The sequence below is a fragment of the Spinacia oleracea genome, chromosome 5 (assembly GCF_020520425.1).
Source record: "Spinacia oleracea cultivar Varoflay chromosome 5, BTI_SOV_V1, whole genome shotgun sequence".
Lineage (NCBI taxonomy): Eukaryota > Viridiplantae > Streptophyta > Magnoliopsida > Caryophyllales > Amaranthaceae > Spinacia > Spinacia oleracea.
In genome coordinates, this window is record NC_079491.1 from 11,960,789 (window position 1) to 11,978,155 (window position 17,367).

The following is a 17,367-nucleotide window of genomic DNA, read 5'->3' on the forward strand; positions in this document are numbered from 1 at the left end:
GCTGATTCTAAAAAAGAACACACTATTTTGATGCCACAAAAATAGAAAGTTATAAGAAAAGAACATTAAAATTTAAAAAGAACATAGAATTAAGAACGAGAAAATTTACCTTAATCACCCGATGCACCTTCATCAACAACATAAACCTCTTTGAATGAATAAAAAAAATTCAAAAAATAGTGAAATTGAAATAGTATTTCGCTTAATAAACTAGTTTTTTTTGTAAACGTAATTCAATTAAAATCACATTTCAGAGAAAGAAGGAGGATAAATTTGGTTTTGAACTTTCTCTCTCATAAAATCTCTCTTTTGTTGGGAGAAACTAAAAGCTCTCCTCTTTCTCTCTCAAGAATGTGTTTCTAAAATGAGAAGTTATGAATCCAATAGGAGAAATATTATATATATAGAAAATGAAAAATAAAAGAAATAAAAAAGAAAGGGGGGAAGGAGAAGAAATACAAGCCATGTTCATGATAAGAACAGTGCACTTGTTTTTTTTTTTGTGTTTTGTTGTTCAGTTCTTTTATGTTTATTAGATATAAATCTTAATGTTCTTTTATGTTTGTTCTTTTTTCAAAAAGTACAGTATTGAAGAGCAAAGGAAGCTTTTACTTGACCAGCAACAAATGATGTTAAATCTTCAAAAACAGCTGAAAGAACAAGAAGAGAAGCTGAATAAACAGAGCAATTCCTCAAAAGAACAAAAAGAGGATGAACCTCAAAGAACATTATAAATAAAAGAACATTATAAATAAAGAAAAAGAACATTATAAATACAGAAAAGAACATATCATGTAGAACACTTATTTTAATCATGTAAAACAACATTACCAATAAAAAAACGAACAACAATAGAGTATAAAAGAACATAATAAAGTAAAGAAAAAGAACATTATAAATAACAGAAAAGAACATATCATGTAGAACACTTATTTTAACCAAGTGAAAAAAGAACAAGAAAAAAGATAAAAGAACAACAAAAATGGTAAAAGAACAATTTGATCTGAAGTGTAATATCAAAAGAACAACAACCTAAAGCATAAAAGAACAACAAGCTAAAGCAAAAAAGAACAACATGTTCAATAATTATTTTCTGTATTATTACAATCTCTTAATACATATATGAGAACCAATATATAAAAGAACAAAAGATAAGACTAAAAGAACATATAAAATCGAAAAAGAACAGAAATCAAAATCATCAGAAATATATAATCAAGATACATTAATCATCAAAATCATCAAAATATAGAATCAAAATATATTAATCAAAGTTATTGAGAAATGCAGAAACGAAATGATCAAAAAAATCAAAATATATGGAAATTATCAAAATAATGAACATCAAAATCAAAATCTATCATAAATAAGTAATTCGTTTTTAAAAAATTGAAAAATTACCTTCACAAATCGGATTATCGGCAGAGGAATTTAAATTTGAAGAAGAAGAATCTATAGAATTTGATATTGAAGTAGAAAAATCAACCAATATCTGAGAATTTTCCATTACTTTCTCTCTCCTCTTCACAGTTTCTCTCTCCTTTCCATAGTTTTTCTCTCTCCTCTTCACAAATTCTGATTCGAAAATTATAAAAAAGAAGGTATATATACCAGAAAAATTGAGTGAAAAACAAAAGAACGAAAAAAAAGGGACAGAGCAGTCATTGTTCTTTTTTTTAACAAAAGAACAACATTTGTTCTTTTTTATCAAAAAATTAACGTTTGTTCTTTTCTTCTCCGGATTCAACAAGATATCCGCGTTTTATATTTGACGCGTGTCGTTTGGACACTAGTGCACCAAGAGCACCATACACACCCCTGCACAATCGTATTTGCGGGTTTGACCGGCACAGAGTTTAAGGGACTTGAATTGACTTATTTAATTTAATAGGTAGTACTCCCTCCATTCCTTTTTGTTGTTCCCCTAAGGAATGTTGGGTGGTTTTTAAGAAAACTGGAATCTTGGGTTGTATTGGGATATGAGTAATGATTGGGTGTAGGAATAATAATTGGGGGTAAGAGATTATATATATAAAAATAAAGTTAAGTGAGAGATAATATTAAAAAAATAAGATAAATGGGAGATATTTTATTATTAATAACAAAAAAAAAATCAGATTAAATTCAAACCAGAAAAATCATCAAAATTTTAAACAAAAAAAATCAAGAAAATTCAAACCAGAAAATCAACAAAAAAATAATCAAGAAAAATAACTAAAAAAAACCCCAGAAAATTCCACAAAATAAACCAAGAAAATCAAACAAAAAATCGACCAAAAAATTGGGAAAAAATCAACCAAGAAGATTCGACAAGATAGCAACCCAGAAAATTCATAAAATTCGACAAGATAGCAACCCAGAAAATTCGACAAGATAGAAACCCAAAAAATTGAGAAAAAATCAACCCAGAAAAGATACCAACCCAAAAAAATCGAGCAAATTCAACAAAAAAAAAACCCAAATTCAACCCAGAAAATTGAGCAAATGCAACCCAGAAAATCGAACAACAAATTAAACCAAAATCGAACAAATTCAACCCATAAAATCGAACAAATTCAACCAAAAATCTAGCAAAATTCAACCCAGAAATATGAACAAATTCAACCCTTAAAATACGAACAAATTCAACCCAAAATCAACCACCAAATTCGACGAAATTTAACCCAAAAATCGGCCAAAATCAACCCAAAAACTCAGCCAAAAAGCGACCAAAATTAACCCAAAAATTCGACGAAATTTAACCCAAAAATCGGCCAAAATCAACCCAAAAACTCAGCCAAAAATCGACAAAAATTAACCCAAAAATTCGACGAAAATCAACCGAGAAATTCGACCAAATTCAACCAGAAAAATCGACAAAAAAAATTAATACTCACTTGATCCTTGCTATCACTCACGATTTTAAGGATTTAGAGGTTAAATTCGACCATAAAAACTCTAGATCTAGAGTTTTTATGGTCGAATTTCACCATTTAAAGCCATAATACGCATTCTTGAGAGAAACAGAGAGAGGAAGGAGGGTGGTGGCGGTGGCGGATGTGTGGTGGTATAGGTGGCGGCGAACAAGAATGAAAAATGAAGAACATTTTAGTGTTCTTGAGAGAAATAGAGAGAGAAAAGTGAGAGAGGAAGGAGGAGAGAGAGAGAAAAGTGAGAGGAGAAAGATGGAAAATGAAGAACTAATGTTCTTGAGAGGAAGGAGGAGAGAGAGAAACAGAGAGAGGAAGGAGGAGAGAGAGGAACAGAGAGAGGAAGGAGGACACGGTCGAAAATAGGAGAGAGATGAAGATAGGGACGCACTACTACAAAATGCGTGCTTTCTCGACGCGATGGGGTCGACGCTGTGGGAAACCGCTTGGAAGGAAAAGCAGTCCGCGTGTTTTGTCGACGGTTTATATCGTTGAAACAATTTGTCTACTTATAACAGCGTCGACAATTCCCCATGTGCTCCACACGTGACCTGAACCGTTCATGACTACAACTTTTGGGGGAAAAGAACCCCCCTCGTTTCCACAGCCGCATTAAATCTTCTCTCTCATCAGTTCTCAAATCATCCCAACCCTTAAATCAGTTCTCATTATTTTTCTTCTAATTTTCAGGATCTGAGAGTTAATTTCTTGCTCGAATAATGTATGAAGTATCTTCAAGTTTTTATCTTTCATCTGAAGTTCTCAATTTATAGGGTTTATTTTTGTTAATTATATATGTCGAATCGAATTTATTTTCAGGTCTTGTTATTGAAGTTCTTGATTCAAATCCCGTTAGCAATCGGTTATTTTTCAAGTTTCTTCTCTCATTTGTTTAGTTGTTATTTGGTATGGATAATTAAAATTTTGATTTGTGTATGTTTTAGGTTTTCTTTCTTTTATCATAATTTTTTGCCATTGAACTGTGTTTTCGTTTGACATTGAACTCTCACTTCCTTCGGATCTAGCATTCGTCACCCCCATCTCCAGGTCTGTTCAAGGATTCACAAGTTTGGCCACCAACTTTCTCGCCAATTACAGGTTGATTTTCGCCCCTCTCAAGCTCTCTTTCTCTTTTGTATTCTTTCAATTATTCTCTGAAATTGCAGCTTTTAATATATTTTGTTTATGATTCGTAACATTTAGGAAATTATTCACACTTGTGAATTACCTCTTAAAAGTCGTTGTTTATATTTTCAATTCGGATCATTTGGGAAATTTCTTTGCCCGTAACTTTATTTATTTGCACAGTCTGCTAATTTCTCTTACATTTACTCCTATTTAGGTACCTACAATTTTTCATCTGATTCTACTATGTCGCTGGTAACTTAATTTTCCCCCTTCTCTGTTTTTGTTTTAGATTAGTATATTTGGTTAAATTTTTTGCTCAGGGAAATTTCATAGTCAAATTGAGTAGGATTGAAATTTAACTTTGTAAAGAAGGAGTATTGTAAATTAGATTAGATTCAGGTTTTACTGTTTCAAAATTTAGGACCCAAAACATAATACTTCCCGAAACTAAATTTCAAGAAGAATACAATTAGTAAATAAGTCAAGACTTTTGATTGCATTTGATTAGTTAATGTTTTCACAATTATGTTAGAGTACCTCTTTTCTTTACTTGTAGGTATATTCTTACATTTAGTTGCTTTTATAAATTAAGCTACTTCATTTCTCGAATTTTATTTCTTTAGAAATGCTGCAAATCTGCAATTGTCTTCAGTGAGCTTCCAATTGTTTCCTTTACTAGGCAGGACACTGTAAGAAAATAGAGTATAACTAATTACTTTGATATGTATTTTGTGAACTCTGTAACAGAGATCACTGTCATATTTTATTTGCATGTTGTGTCTGCTTCCTTCAGTTTCCTTTGATGTTAGGTGGGATAACTAGGAGCGAATCTATCACTAGACTTTGAGCCTATCTCACGTGAACACTTGAGAAAATGGACTAAACTTTGACCTTAGTGTTTCTTTCAAAATCCGTAAAAAAAAATATGTTCTATCATGTATGTTGTACTGCTGTAGAGTACTATATTGTAACCAGGTCAACTGCAGCAGCAGCCGGATGCTACTGCCAATTTTGCTCATGAACCCAAAATTACTAGTTTTGCTTTTGTTAACGCTGCCAAGCATGTAATTTTTCTATGTTTTTGTTTTTTGTTCAACCCTTTTTTGGGTACTTTTCAATTAATTTTTCTTTGTTTATTAGTGAAATGTATGTGCAAGTTTAGAATTGACCGTCTTAACCAGAAATGTTGCCTTTTGATTGATTAAATTTGAACTGTATTGAATGGATTTTTTCCCATTTTAAGCTCATTATTTTCATGTTCATGTGTTTTCTTGAGTATGGTATTCTAGTTTGAATTTATCGAAAGGAGATGCTTTTTCTCCGACTTCTTCAGATCGGCAGCAGATATGACGAACTTTTCTTTCTATTCTCGTGTAGTTGTAAGTTTGAGATTTGTGCAACCCCAATAACTACCATGTTTCACTTCCAGAACTACTTTATCCTCTGCCTTTTCTTTGAAACCCCAATAATTTTTCTTTGTTTATTGCTGCAATGCTGTTTCTGCAGGTGTTTGGTGTTGTTTTCAGCTGCACAGGTGCTGCTTCTTGCTGTTGCAGGGTGTGGGTTGTGCTCCTGATGTGTGCAGGCTATTCTGCAGGGAGTCCAGGTGTTGCAGTCAGGTCTACAGGGAGTGTGGTGTTCGATTGCTGCTGTGTGCAATCTTATGTTGCGTACCCTTTTATTGCGTTTGTTGTGTTTGGTTGTTAGGGAGTGGTCTGTACTCCTCTAACTTTTTCTGCTGTTTCGTTGTTTAGATACTTTTGTTCATACCTTTTGGTATTAAATTTGTGTTTTGGAGATATATAGCTAGCTAATTTAATAGTTTGGACATGTGTAAACTTAATTTGATGATATGATATGAGGATTTGGAGCGAGCTAATACGTATTATTATATATATATATATAGATTAATATATAATCTTGTCATTTATAATTTTAAAGGTAGTTAATTGCATATGTTTGGTTTGGTTTTAATTAATTAGTTTCAGGTTGATTTTGCTTTGGGATAAAATGAACGATTAAAAAAAAATATTAATTTCTCGACGCTATATAGTGTCAAAACATGATTCGCGCAAAAATTGTTGGTAAACCCGCAAAAACTATTACTACGCAGATGACCGTCAAGAAATATATAGCTACACTAAAAACCGTCGAGAAACTCGACGCACAAAGGCGCCAAAAATATTTTGAAGGCGGCAAAAACCGTCGAAATTATCGACGCAGCAGGGCGTCGAGAAATTCTCTACGGCCAATTTCTCGACGCTGGCTCCGGGCGTCGAGAAAATATTTCTCGACGCCATTAGGCGTCGAAAAATAGCCAAAAAAGCGTCGAGAAATGACGCGTTTTGTAGTAGTGACGGGTCAATTGGATGAATAAAATAATGAAAGTGGTGAAATTTAGGTTGGGAAAATGGTAGAATCTTAGGGTTTTTGGTAAATAGTGGAGAATCTTAGGGTAAATTGGTAAAAAAACTATGGCCAAAAATAGTAAAGATTCAGTAGGGGAACAACAAAAAGAAATGCCAAAAAAGGAAATGGGAACAACAAAAAGGAATGGAGGGAGTAGTTGATAGTGGGGTATTATTTTAATGTAGTTAGTGGGAGGTGGGTTAAGAGGTGGGGTTGGGGGAGAGTAGGGGTTGAATTTTTAATTATTTTTTGTATGGAGTAGGGGGTAGGTGGGTTAATAGGAGTGGAGTGAGAAATAATATAATATTGTTAGAATATTTCCATTTTTAGAAACAGGTCAAGTATTAAGGGACGGCCCGATAAGGAAAACAGGTCAAGTATTCCGGGACGGAGGGAGTACTCATTCTGTCCCAGAATACTCGTACCGGTTCGAGTGGACACGCTTGTCAATGCACAACTTTGACCACCAATATCTTTAACTACATATTATAAAAACTTATGAAATATTAATATTTTGAAAATATATGTTAAGATGAAGCCAACAATATATTATATGCTAACTTTTATTTTCATATACTATAAATAAAATAGGGTCAAAGTGAATTATGTGAATAGTACAAAAAGTCAAACCGGTACGTGTATTCCGGGACGGAGGAAGTATTAAGTGGTTGTTTGTTTGTACATAGAAAATACGGATTTTTCATGAAATACCCCTGAGGTTTGCTTTAATGCACCAAATACCCCTAAACTTTCCAGAATGCACCAAATACCCCTGAGGTTTAAAACAATAACACAAAATGCCCCTAATGAGTATTTTCCGTCTATCCGTTAAGTCTCCGTTAGCATGAAATTACTTTTTTGCCCTTACTCAACCAATTTCTCTACTAATTATAATACTAACCTTTAATTATATTAATTAAATCCAAAAATTTAATTAACTACTGTTATTTAATATGAAAAAAACCCAATTTTTTTCCCTGGGATCTTCTTCCTTCACGCAATTTCTGGGCTCTTCTTCTTCCTTCACGCCATCAATTATCATCTTGTTCTTTTTCTTCTTCTTCCACCATCATCATCCCTAACTAAAACCCTATTTCATTAACTTGCCCTTGGTCGGTCCTTTCTCTCTCCTCACCGTCACTTTCCTTCAATTCTTTCATCCCTCCTAAAAAAAATCACCATTTTCTCTCTCCTCAAGCTACAACAATGGTGGATTTGCAATCCGTTTTATTACCGAATAACAGCAACATCAACAACGACACTTCATTAATCTGGGTTTTCAAATTGATTTTTTTACAAATATTTTGTTTGGAAGAATTGATTTTTTTTTTTTTTTTTTTGCAATTACCCCCATTTGATATTTTTGGGGTTTTCATTAATCTGGGTTTTCGAAGATGGAAGAAAGGTGGATTGTTTATAGGAAGGGGCAAGATTGTTGAAATGGCGGTGGAGCGCCGCCATCGCTTGCATGTTAGTCGGAGGTTTTTTAGATCACCATGGAGCAATTTAGCAATTGATCTCACTATTTCAACATGGAATGTTGGAACAGCTTGTCTTTGGCCGTTTACTCCTCATCTCAATCTTTTTTCAGTTAAGCAAGTTATGCGGTTCGTGCTCTTTGCGTCATCAATTGTTCAATACAGTTTCAGTAATGGCGGCTGGGGCGCCATTCTCACTGATCTTTATGCTCGCAAGGTTTATATTTGGAACATTTAGTTCATTTGTTTTCATTTGTTTGGGTGTTACTTTTAATTGTGAAATTTGTTGTCTTTGGTGCTGAAATTAGGGTATTCATGAATCAATTATTTGATTGAGAATGCTGGCAATTATTTATTTTGATTGAGGTGGGGATTAACAATGAAGTTTGAGAAAGAAAAGAGAAAGAGAAAGTGACAGAGAAAGAGAAAGATAAAGATAAAGGAAAAAAAAGGGAAAAAAATAATAATTTAATGTTAACGGAAAAGTTAACGGAATAGACGGAAAATACTCATTAAGGGCATTCTGTGTTATTGTTTAAAACCTCGGGGGTATTTGGTGCATTCTGGAAAGTTTAGGGGTATTTGGTGCATTAAAGCAAACCTCAGGGGCATTTCATGAAAAATCCGTAGAAAATATTAGATGCGATATTGTATAACTTTTTTTAGTTATGTAACTTTATATGTTTTTTCGACCAAACAACGTCATAATGTCATATACTTCTACTTTCAAAAAAAAGTTTAGCTAATTATATTTTTACTGTATCAACCAAGCAAACACCTAATGTCTTTTAACTTTTTTACGGAGTAGTAAGAAATGGATATTTCTTTATTTTAAAATACTAGTAACAATTAAACTTTTGCAATACTTATAAAAAAAAAAAAACTTTTGCAATATATATACACTTGTTTAACTTTGGTTTTGATTGTAATTTTTGTTGTGCCGTGGAAGAAAAGAGTTTAGCCGCCACACTCGCTTTTGAGGGCTCTAAAAGATTGAGTTGAGTCTAGTCGAGTCTAGTCAATTCTATTCCAAATGTCTGATTGTTTGTGTAGCATGTAACAAGGTTGTATGCAAAGGGTATTGCCGTGTAAGGCACCGTATATATTTTTTTTGTATCTTGCTGATTCACTACCAAAATAAAGGTTTATGACCCATCAATACAAACTATGAAGTTGAGCACTTCCACCGTTCTTCCTCCCGATCACGTCGAGACTGGGAGGGTATTAAGTGGATGGCCATCAAAATCGTGATTCTACTTTGAATCGGAAATGACTTTTAGAATCGAATCGTAAAATCGAATCGAACAAGTATAATCAAGATTTTATTCTCAAATTCATTGAAAGTGCTTTATATTATAGAGGAAAAAACTTAACATTGAAATATATAGTTGTTTACAGAGTACTAGCTAAATAAGCAATTATTAGCAATATTTACCTATTAATAACTTTTTTAGCGTGATTCAAATTTACATGGTTCTCGCTAGTCAAGAAAAAATCATAGAATCGTGAATCGAATCGTAAGACCGTATTTAAATTGTAAAATTGTAAAATTCTACGATTTAAATCGCGATTTTAATAACCATGCAGGTTACCATAGCATAATGGCAGTTTCTACCTCTGTTACAAGAAATCTCATTCAATCAGTTAAAAAAATTTAAATAACCCTCTAAACAAGAGTACCAGGAAATTCATATAGACTTGTCCAGCATCCATAATCCAATACATGAAGCTTCTCTTCGGGTTTGCAAATCAACATTGTTCTCTTAAAATTATGACATTCCAGCCTTCCGAAAAGCAGTAATACACTGTCATGGCCAACCCAAACTATGCATCCAATTCCAAACACATCTTCTTCCTGATTGTGGATCGGATAAATTATCTTCGCAATTTGTCTGTCCAAATTAAAGGGCTTTTTCTGATAACCCCTTTTTAGAGTGTGCAAAGCTGAATGTAAGTCCAGACATTGGCAAAAAATTCCACTTGTCACAATAAAGGGCAGCATTTTACCTGCCACTTGAGGTAATTCCCATAAAACCCCTGTTTCTGTTTCGGTCGAGCCCTTCAAAGGATAGGTGTTTACTGTTTAGTATGTACAAGTTTAAAAGAATGAAAGAAGAGTCCCAATTCTGTTTAAAATCTTCATGTAGCAGCTGGGTACATAGCTTGGAGACCACTACTTGCTTTTGCAGCTTCACCCATTTTCACCATAGCTTTATGTTTCAGGCCAGCAAGATGTGAATTGAAGACAGTCTCACTGTTACAAACCACACTGCATATAGTGCACGCTCTCACGGCATTAGCAGAAGCCCCACTTTCCAAAACATTTCGTTTCTTTGTCTCCACGTCTTTGGTCTGCTTAGCCTGTTGTGGTTTGGGCACAGGTGTTTTTGCAGCAGTTGTATTTCCTTCGCCTCCTGTACATGGGTTTGTTGAAGGAAGTGGAGCAGCTTTTGAGGCAGGAGCAATGTTGTTGGAACTTACTTTCTGCAAGTTCTTTTGGTGTTTCTTCCCCACCAAGTGAATATTGAGAGAATCACTGCTTGTGCAACTGATTTTACAAACATCACACCATGCCGGAGCAGGTTCCCCGTTTTTCCTTTTCTTGGTTAAGGTGTTTTGTGCATTGGATTCTCCAATACTCACTGAAGCAGAGTTTGAATCAACCAATTTTTTGCTAGCATGTTCCTGAAGCAAAATCCTCAGAAATTAGAGTCTACACGGATAAAAACATATTATCCAAATTTTATTCATAGAGAGCTTAAGCTGAACACCCGAGCAGACACACACAAGAAAACTGACCCAGACATAATATCTGGCCAAAACTTACTTTGATCTGGCAACATTGGGAGCAACACATACCAGTATATCACAGACAGCTAAAACAAGGACAAAAGGAAGTAGTAACAACTAACAAGGGTATATTCAGCAATTGACAAAACTAAGAGTGCCTCTCAAGCTGTAAATCAGAATCTCAATCAAGGTAAAACTAAAATTATAGTTAAACACGCATCATAATTGCCACTAGTTATCATGAGTCATGACAAGTCATATTGTCAAGTCTCAATCTTATTCTAAAGACAGTTGCATGGAATATGCAGTTATATGAACGAGCATAACATACTAAAACAATTTATGGCCATACAAGGGTATGTAATATCTCATAGTAAAAACGAACATAAGAGAAGGATGCAATAGCATATTTCACAAGAAACTTCTGGTAGATCCAGTTATACCACACAGCCAAATTTAGGGAAGATTCAGTAAACTGCTATGTCAAAGTCCATAGGTTTAATATCTTTTGGCTTCCGGTTCATAGGGAATAAATTGAAATGACTCACTAAACTGTGGGCGTTTCTTATTTAATACGTAAAATGAAGTTACTAGGTTGTTATATATTGGATCAAGGGTCAATTTAAATTTTAAATCTCTACCGTTGCAGGGGTAAGCCTACAGCTAGACATCAAGCTCCTCTCTCCAACCGCTCAGGACGGGAGCCTTATTAGAAGAATGAGGCTGATGGTGATGTCGTGTATCCAACAAATTTACTCATCAGCAGAAGAGTTACAGATTCCGTAAATTCGTACAACTTTGGCTGGAATGAGGAGCCGTATGATCTTGAGAATGTACTTCAACATATAGAGTTCAAATAATAATTGAGAAAACTTAAAAGGGACCAAAAATATAGAGGAGTGCTAAAGTGAAGACCAAAGTACAATAATCTGATCTTGAAAAAATAAGGTCCCTTTTCAACCATCCAACTTTCAAGAAAATTTTCCAACCACGGCAACTCAAAAAGAGATAATCTAAGAATTACCTCCAGAACAGTGATGCACAAGTTAACCGGAGACTTGGAATAAGACAGTAGGCTACAATTGAAAAATCTTCAAGAAAGTTAAATTCCTCATCAAATCAACGGACTAGGAAAAACTTTACCTTCAGAATTGAAACCAACTAAAAAATCTGAAAAGAGTCTGAGCAATCTTAAACTTCTCAAAAGCAGGTGAGTTAAACACCACCCCAATAATGGAGATAGAGATGGAAGAGGTCAGTAAACTGTTCAACGCTATTCAGTGTATTTATACATAAGAACCTTGTGGAATTCACTTTTGTAAATCCTTCAACAATCATCTAATATACCCCCAAGCTCACAGCCTTTTCCTATATCCACATTCTGCTGGAAAGCTAAAGTCCAAAAGCAAGTAAAAGCTTTTTGTGCTGGTAACTTCATCTGAAAAATTAGATAGCTAAAGCTACAGAGACCCAATAATGCATGTCAAAAGATGTAAATGGTTTATGCTTTGCTAGTGGGGTGTGGCAAGTTGCTGTAAGTCCATAAACTGTAAATTGGTTTACTTCACATGGATTCGTCTCTTTGGATTATTCTGAGGGGTGCTGGTGTGTTCTGCTACTGTTGGACCATTTGCAAATTTCATGTGACCTTTGTTTGGGAGTATAAAGGGCGGAAAAATTAGCTACCCTTCTTTATTTCTTCATTGTCACATGAGTGACTTTGCTAGAAAGACAAGCTAGATTGACCTATCATACCTTGATCACAATGGTACATGTCCCATACTGCTCCGCCCACCCAAGAAACGGTATATGAATATCCTTGTTCTTATGTGTGCTCGAAGAGTTGGATGATTACCTGGACTTGTGTCATAAGGAACCCAAGATTCAAACTCAAAATTATGCCTTTATATTAGACTAGACTACTGCTAGAGCGTGTATTTCCAATCACTAGAAGTCTAGATCCAATTATCTACACATACAGGAGGAAAAAATATGTCTAGGTGACGGCGTGACGCAAGAATATCCACACAATAGAACTTAAGAGAGCCCCCTTTCCTGACTACACTGACCTATTAGAGTACATACAATGTTGAGCTGTAGTTGTTCACAATTCCCTCTCTCTGCTATTTATGAGTAAGTTTACCATAGTAGCCTAGTAGGTTGTGCTCATGCGCTGCCCCATGATGTGAGAAAAAAAGGATGGTCTCCCTGCCGGGTCACTGACACCTCGCCCACGAGTCGTGCTCCAATGGCAAGAAGACGCATAGAAGAAGAAGATGGTGGTTTTCTGCCCGTTTTTACTCCAAACAACAATGTTTGGTGTGAAAAAAAAAATGACTGAAATCTGACGCGCGAATCCGGGCGGTTCACCAGTTTTGCGTCAAGTACCCACTTGCTTTTTCTTTTTCAGAGAAATATGGAATGGTGGTAGGTTCATGGTTCACCATTGCGAAATAAATAAAAGAGGTGGCTAGTAGTTAGTTGTTACCCAAGATAGTGAAAAATTATGTGGAGGAAGAAAATGAGGATATATAAAGTTATTGTTGTGAGCTTGACCACAAATGTGGGAGTTCTTAAGTGAAGTTGCTATATTTTATATGAAGTTACATTAAATCGTTGGACATAAGCAACATTCTGAGACCATGATATGGGCTAAAGTGGAGTTCGAACACGAACGTAACCTTTAAAGTAAGCTCTTTAGCTTTTATACTAGTTAAGACAGGGCATGTTTGGTACTTCGTATAAATTTAGGAAAGGAAATGGAAAGAAAATAAATAAGAAGGGGAAAGGGAAATGTTAACTATTACCATTATAAGTTGTTTGATATACCTTGGGAAATGAACCACTTGTAACAAATAGGGATTTATAAGGGTAACAATGTTGTTACCATAGGGTTGGGAGAGGTAACAAATGGTGATAATGGTTACCCTTAGGAAAGGGATTGTGTTACCACACCTCTCATACCAAACATTAGGTAATGAAATAGTTAAGTGATTCCATTTTCGTCACTTAAAAACACTATACCAAACATGCTCTTAGGAGGAAAGTCAACTTAAGCTCTCAAAAAAACAAGGTTAGACAACTTAAGCTCTTTATACTAATTAGCAAGTAAGACAACTTAAACCAGCTAATCATCTGATCATTGTAAAAGAACTAAAGAAGTAAATGTAAAATCTTAAAGTTGGTTACTAATAAGATGTCAAAGTTAATTCATGCTTCGTGTTACTTTAAGGAGAAATTAGTAAGAGATGATGTCCCTTTCAACTCAAGAGACCCTAAGAAATGAGTTGCAACCAAGGGCAAAATAACTGCTAACTAGCTAGTCTTTGCTTTTCCTATGACCACCATTACTCTCGACTTAGGCACAACTAGCTCTTAAGCAACTTCAAGTTGAGCTTAACAACACCCAAGATAAAATCGAACCTTCGATTAACACTTGAAGAAACATTTATATTCATTCATAAACATAAGAAGTTGAATCCCTTGTTAAAGAAGCGTATATACTATCACAGGACAAGTACGTCTTGACACGAATTTAGAAATGACTCTTTCTTATGTCACAATATATTGGGCAAAATGGACAAAAATAAACATCCTTATATCCAAATCCGATGAGGGACATAGATCAGACTATATCATACAAGATTAAATGAGCAAGTCATAAATACGAAGACATGACTAAGAAATTACTACTCCTCAACCAAACAAACCAAGGAAGACTCAAAATATGACATTAAATTTTATCTATAGGACGGCCCAAAACTCTAACCCTTTAGTTCTTCCACTATATATCCTATGATGTAATCATTTGAGACAAGCAATTAACACATTGCAGCACCGCACGGAAAAAAAATAGTATAGGTCAAGGTCAATAATATAGTGAAGAACCAAAATATTTTTAAAAAATCACCTGAACAGCGTGCTTCTTTCCAGCAAGGTGATCAGCAAATGCTATTTCCCCATTACATGCTACATTGCATATAGCGCATACCCTCACAGACTGAACTGCAGCTCCACCTTCCAAAAGTTTCTGCCTCTTGACCTCCAAATTAACGGGCTTAGTTGCAACTCCTGGCATGTTTTGTCCACCAGAAGTAGTGCATTTACTAATAATTGACTGAGATGTTTGCATAACTTCAGACTGTTGAGCAGAACCATAAAGTTTCAAAAGACCTTTCGCATGCTTCTTCCCAGATAAGTGCTTCTCATAAACTTGAACAGTGTCGCACTCGATATTACAAACCTGACACCGTACACTTTGATTCGCCGGAATAGTTTTAGGAATCACCTGGTGTCGTTTTAGTTTTTTCTTTGGGACATTGCTCACCGAGTTTTGATACATCAAGTTGTAGTTCGGTGGGGCCACATAACTCGTTGAAACAGCGGCATCACTCCTCAATGGCTGGATAGCCTGCAACGCGGTTAAAGTCATCCTCGAGTAATCACACCTCAATACAATCACATATCACTTACATTACAAGTAAAGATGAATAACAAGACTACACATCCAACAACATCGCCACTTTGCATTGCAGACTATAACCCTATAAGTGGATAACTCAGCATAAGTACTTACTCCCTCCGTCCCTTAATACTCACACCGCTTTCCTTTTCGGACCGTCCCTTAATACTTGCACCGCTTCTATAAATGGAAACTTTATCAATATTATATTATTTCTCACACTTACCCACTACCCCACCTACACCTCTATTCTTTACAAAATATTATTTAAAAATTCACATCCTCCACTCACCACTCCCCACCTCTCACCCATTTCCCACTAACAATATTAAAAAATACCACTATCAACTAACACCATTAAATTAATAAGTCAATTCAAATGTCTTAAACTCCGCACCAGTACCGGTGCGAGTATTAAGGGACGGAGGGAGTATAAATTATAATAGCTGCACATTGTCAAGGATATCAACATACATTTCAAAATGGGCCAAATTATGATCTTAAAAACCACCAAAATCACAATATTGCTCTCCAACATAACAAATGCAAGATTCCACTTGGGTAGGTCAAAATTATGGATTTTTCGATAAGTGGCGTTCGTAGCCCTAAGGATTAAGTATAAGCACAATTCTCAACACAATACTCCTAATTAAACTCGGAAATTTCCATAAAATCACACGTTCGATCATTGTTGCCAATGCTTAATTTACAACACTTTCCCAAAATTAAAATTTAACTTGTCATCAAACATAAATAAATTATTAATAATCAATTAAAAAAATCACAAAATTTCAACAAGAAATACACTTAATTGAAACCTTAAAAACAGAGAAAAGGGGAAACATACAGGAGAATACTTAACAGGGGCGGATTGTTTGACTACCCAACTAGCCGAAACAGCAGTAGGATCCGAATAACTAACGGGTTGGGCTCCGTAACCCGAATAATTAGATGGGTATTGTTCAGAAACAGGAAATGAATTTGTCCCGGGAGGAGGAGGACAAGGGAAGGTCAAGGAAGAATCAAAAGAGAGAGATTGGAAATGAGGATGAGGATGAGGGTGTGAGAACGAAGGATTAGGGATTGAAGGGGGCAAAGATTGAGTGGGATAATAAGAATTATTGGTGTATGAAAATTGATTGTTTGGATCATACATTTTAGTGTTTGGGAGTGAAGTGATGAAATAAATTGGGGTTTTAGAGGAAAGGAACAATGGCGGTACTGTAGATCTGGGCAAAATAGAAGAAGAAGAAGAAGAATCAGAAGACCGGCTAATCGGTATGACGATGAAATGGTACTCGTAGTACGGAGTAATAGAAAAATTCAGAACACTTGGATAAAACGTGTGTTTTTGCTGCGAATTATAAAGCCTATTGTGTGTTGGTTTTAGACTTGTTAAAAATCGATCCGACCCCAAAACCGATCCGAACCCGATCCGAAAGTAATGGGTCATGAACAAGATTTTGTGACCCGTAACCTAATTTTATTCGAACTCGAGCAACCCGAAAGTAATGGGTCAAAACCCGACCGAACCCGTTTTGGAGCCGACCGATTGAAAATCATTGTATTTACGGATATTTCATGAAATACCCCCGAGTTTTGCCTTAATTCACCAAATGCCCATCAAGTTCCAATAATTCACCAAATACCCCTCACAAATGACTTATTACCCCAAATACCCCTCCATGACGTCATCATCCTCAATTAACTCAATTACCATCTAATTAACCCACTCATTTACCCATTTTTCCTAATTAACCCATTTTTTCCTAATTAACTCATCTTCTTCCTCTGACTTCTTCCGCCACCACCCCTTCTTCATCTCCCTTCTTTCGCCACCACATCACCCCCGTTTTCTCCCTCCTCGACCCCATCACCGCCGCCACCACCTCGTCCCCATTTACCATTTGTCGCCCCTCACCTTTTCCTCCTCCCTCACGTCCAACCTCCCTACATTACCACCACCGCCGCCACTCATCATCATCATCATCTGATCTCCTCCGACAACACCAACACCACCAGCCTCCTCCGACAACATCACGTACACCAAAATCGACGCCGGATCTCCTCCTCCAACAACACCAACACCACCAGCCTCCTCCGACAACACCACACCAAAATCGACGCCGGATCTCCTCCTCCGACTACACCAACACCATCAGCCTCCTCCGACAACACCACACCAAAATCG

General features: G+C 35.6%; 1 protein-coding gene and 1 long non-coding RNA gene across 3 annotated transcripts; one reads left to right on the forward strand and one right to left on the reverse strand.

The window, feature by feature from the left end:
* Positions 1-3,523: 3,523 nt before the first annotated feature.
* Positions 3,524-5,911, forward strand: LOC110780045 (uncharacterized). Of its 2 annotated transcripts, XR_008921005.1 has the most exons (5): positions 3,524-3,630; positions 3,729-3,815; positions 3,957-4,007; positions 4,252-4,289; positions 5,544-5,911. It is a non-coding gene; the product is annotated as an uncharacterized lncRNA (long non-coding RNA). The 2 variants fall into 2 exon arrangements; XR_008921006.1 differs by lacking the exon at positions 3,729-3,815 and having other exon boundaries at positions 3,528-3,630.
* A 3,513-nt stretch (positions 5,912-9,424) lies between these two features.
* On the reverse strand, positions 9,425-16,517 carry LOC110789867 (uncharacterized). The gene is made up of 3 exons (XM_021994565.2): positions 16,024-16,517; positions 14,625-15,125; positions 9,425-10,609 (listed from the first exon to the last, which is right to left on the reverse strand). The coding sequence occupies exons 1-3, from the start codon at positions 16,330-16,332 to the stop codon at positions 10,064-10,066; spliced, it is 1,356 nt and encodes a 451-aa protein (XP_021850257.1). The 5' UTR covers positions 16,333-16,517; the 3' UTR covers positions 9,425-10,063.
* Positions 16,518-17,367: the final 850 nt, after the last annotated feature.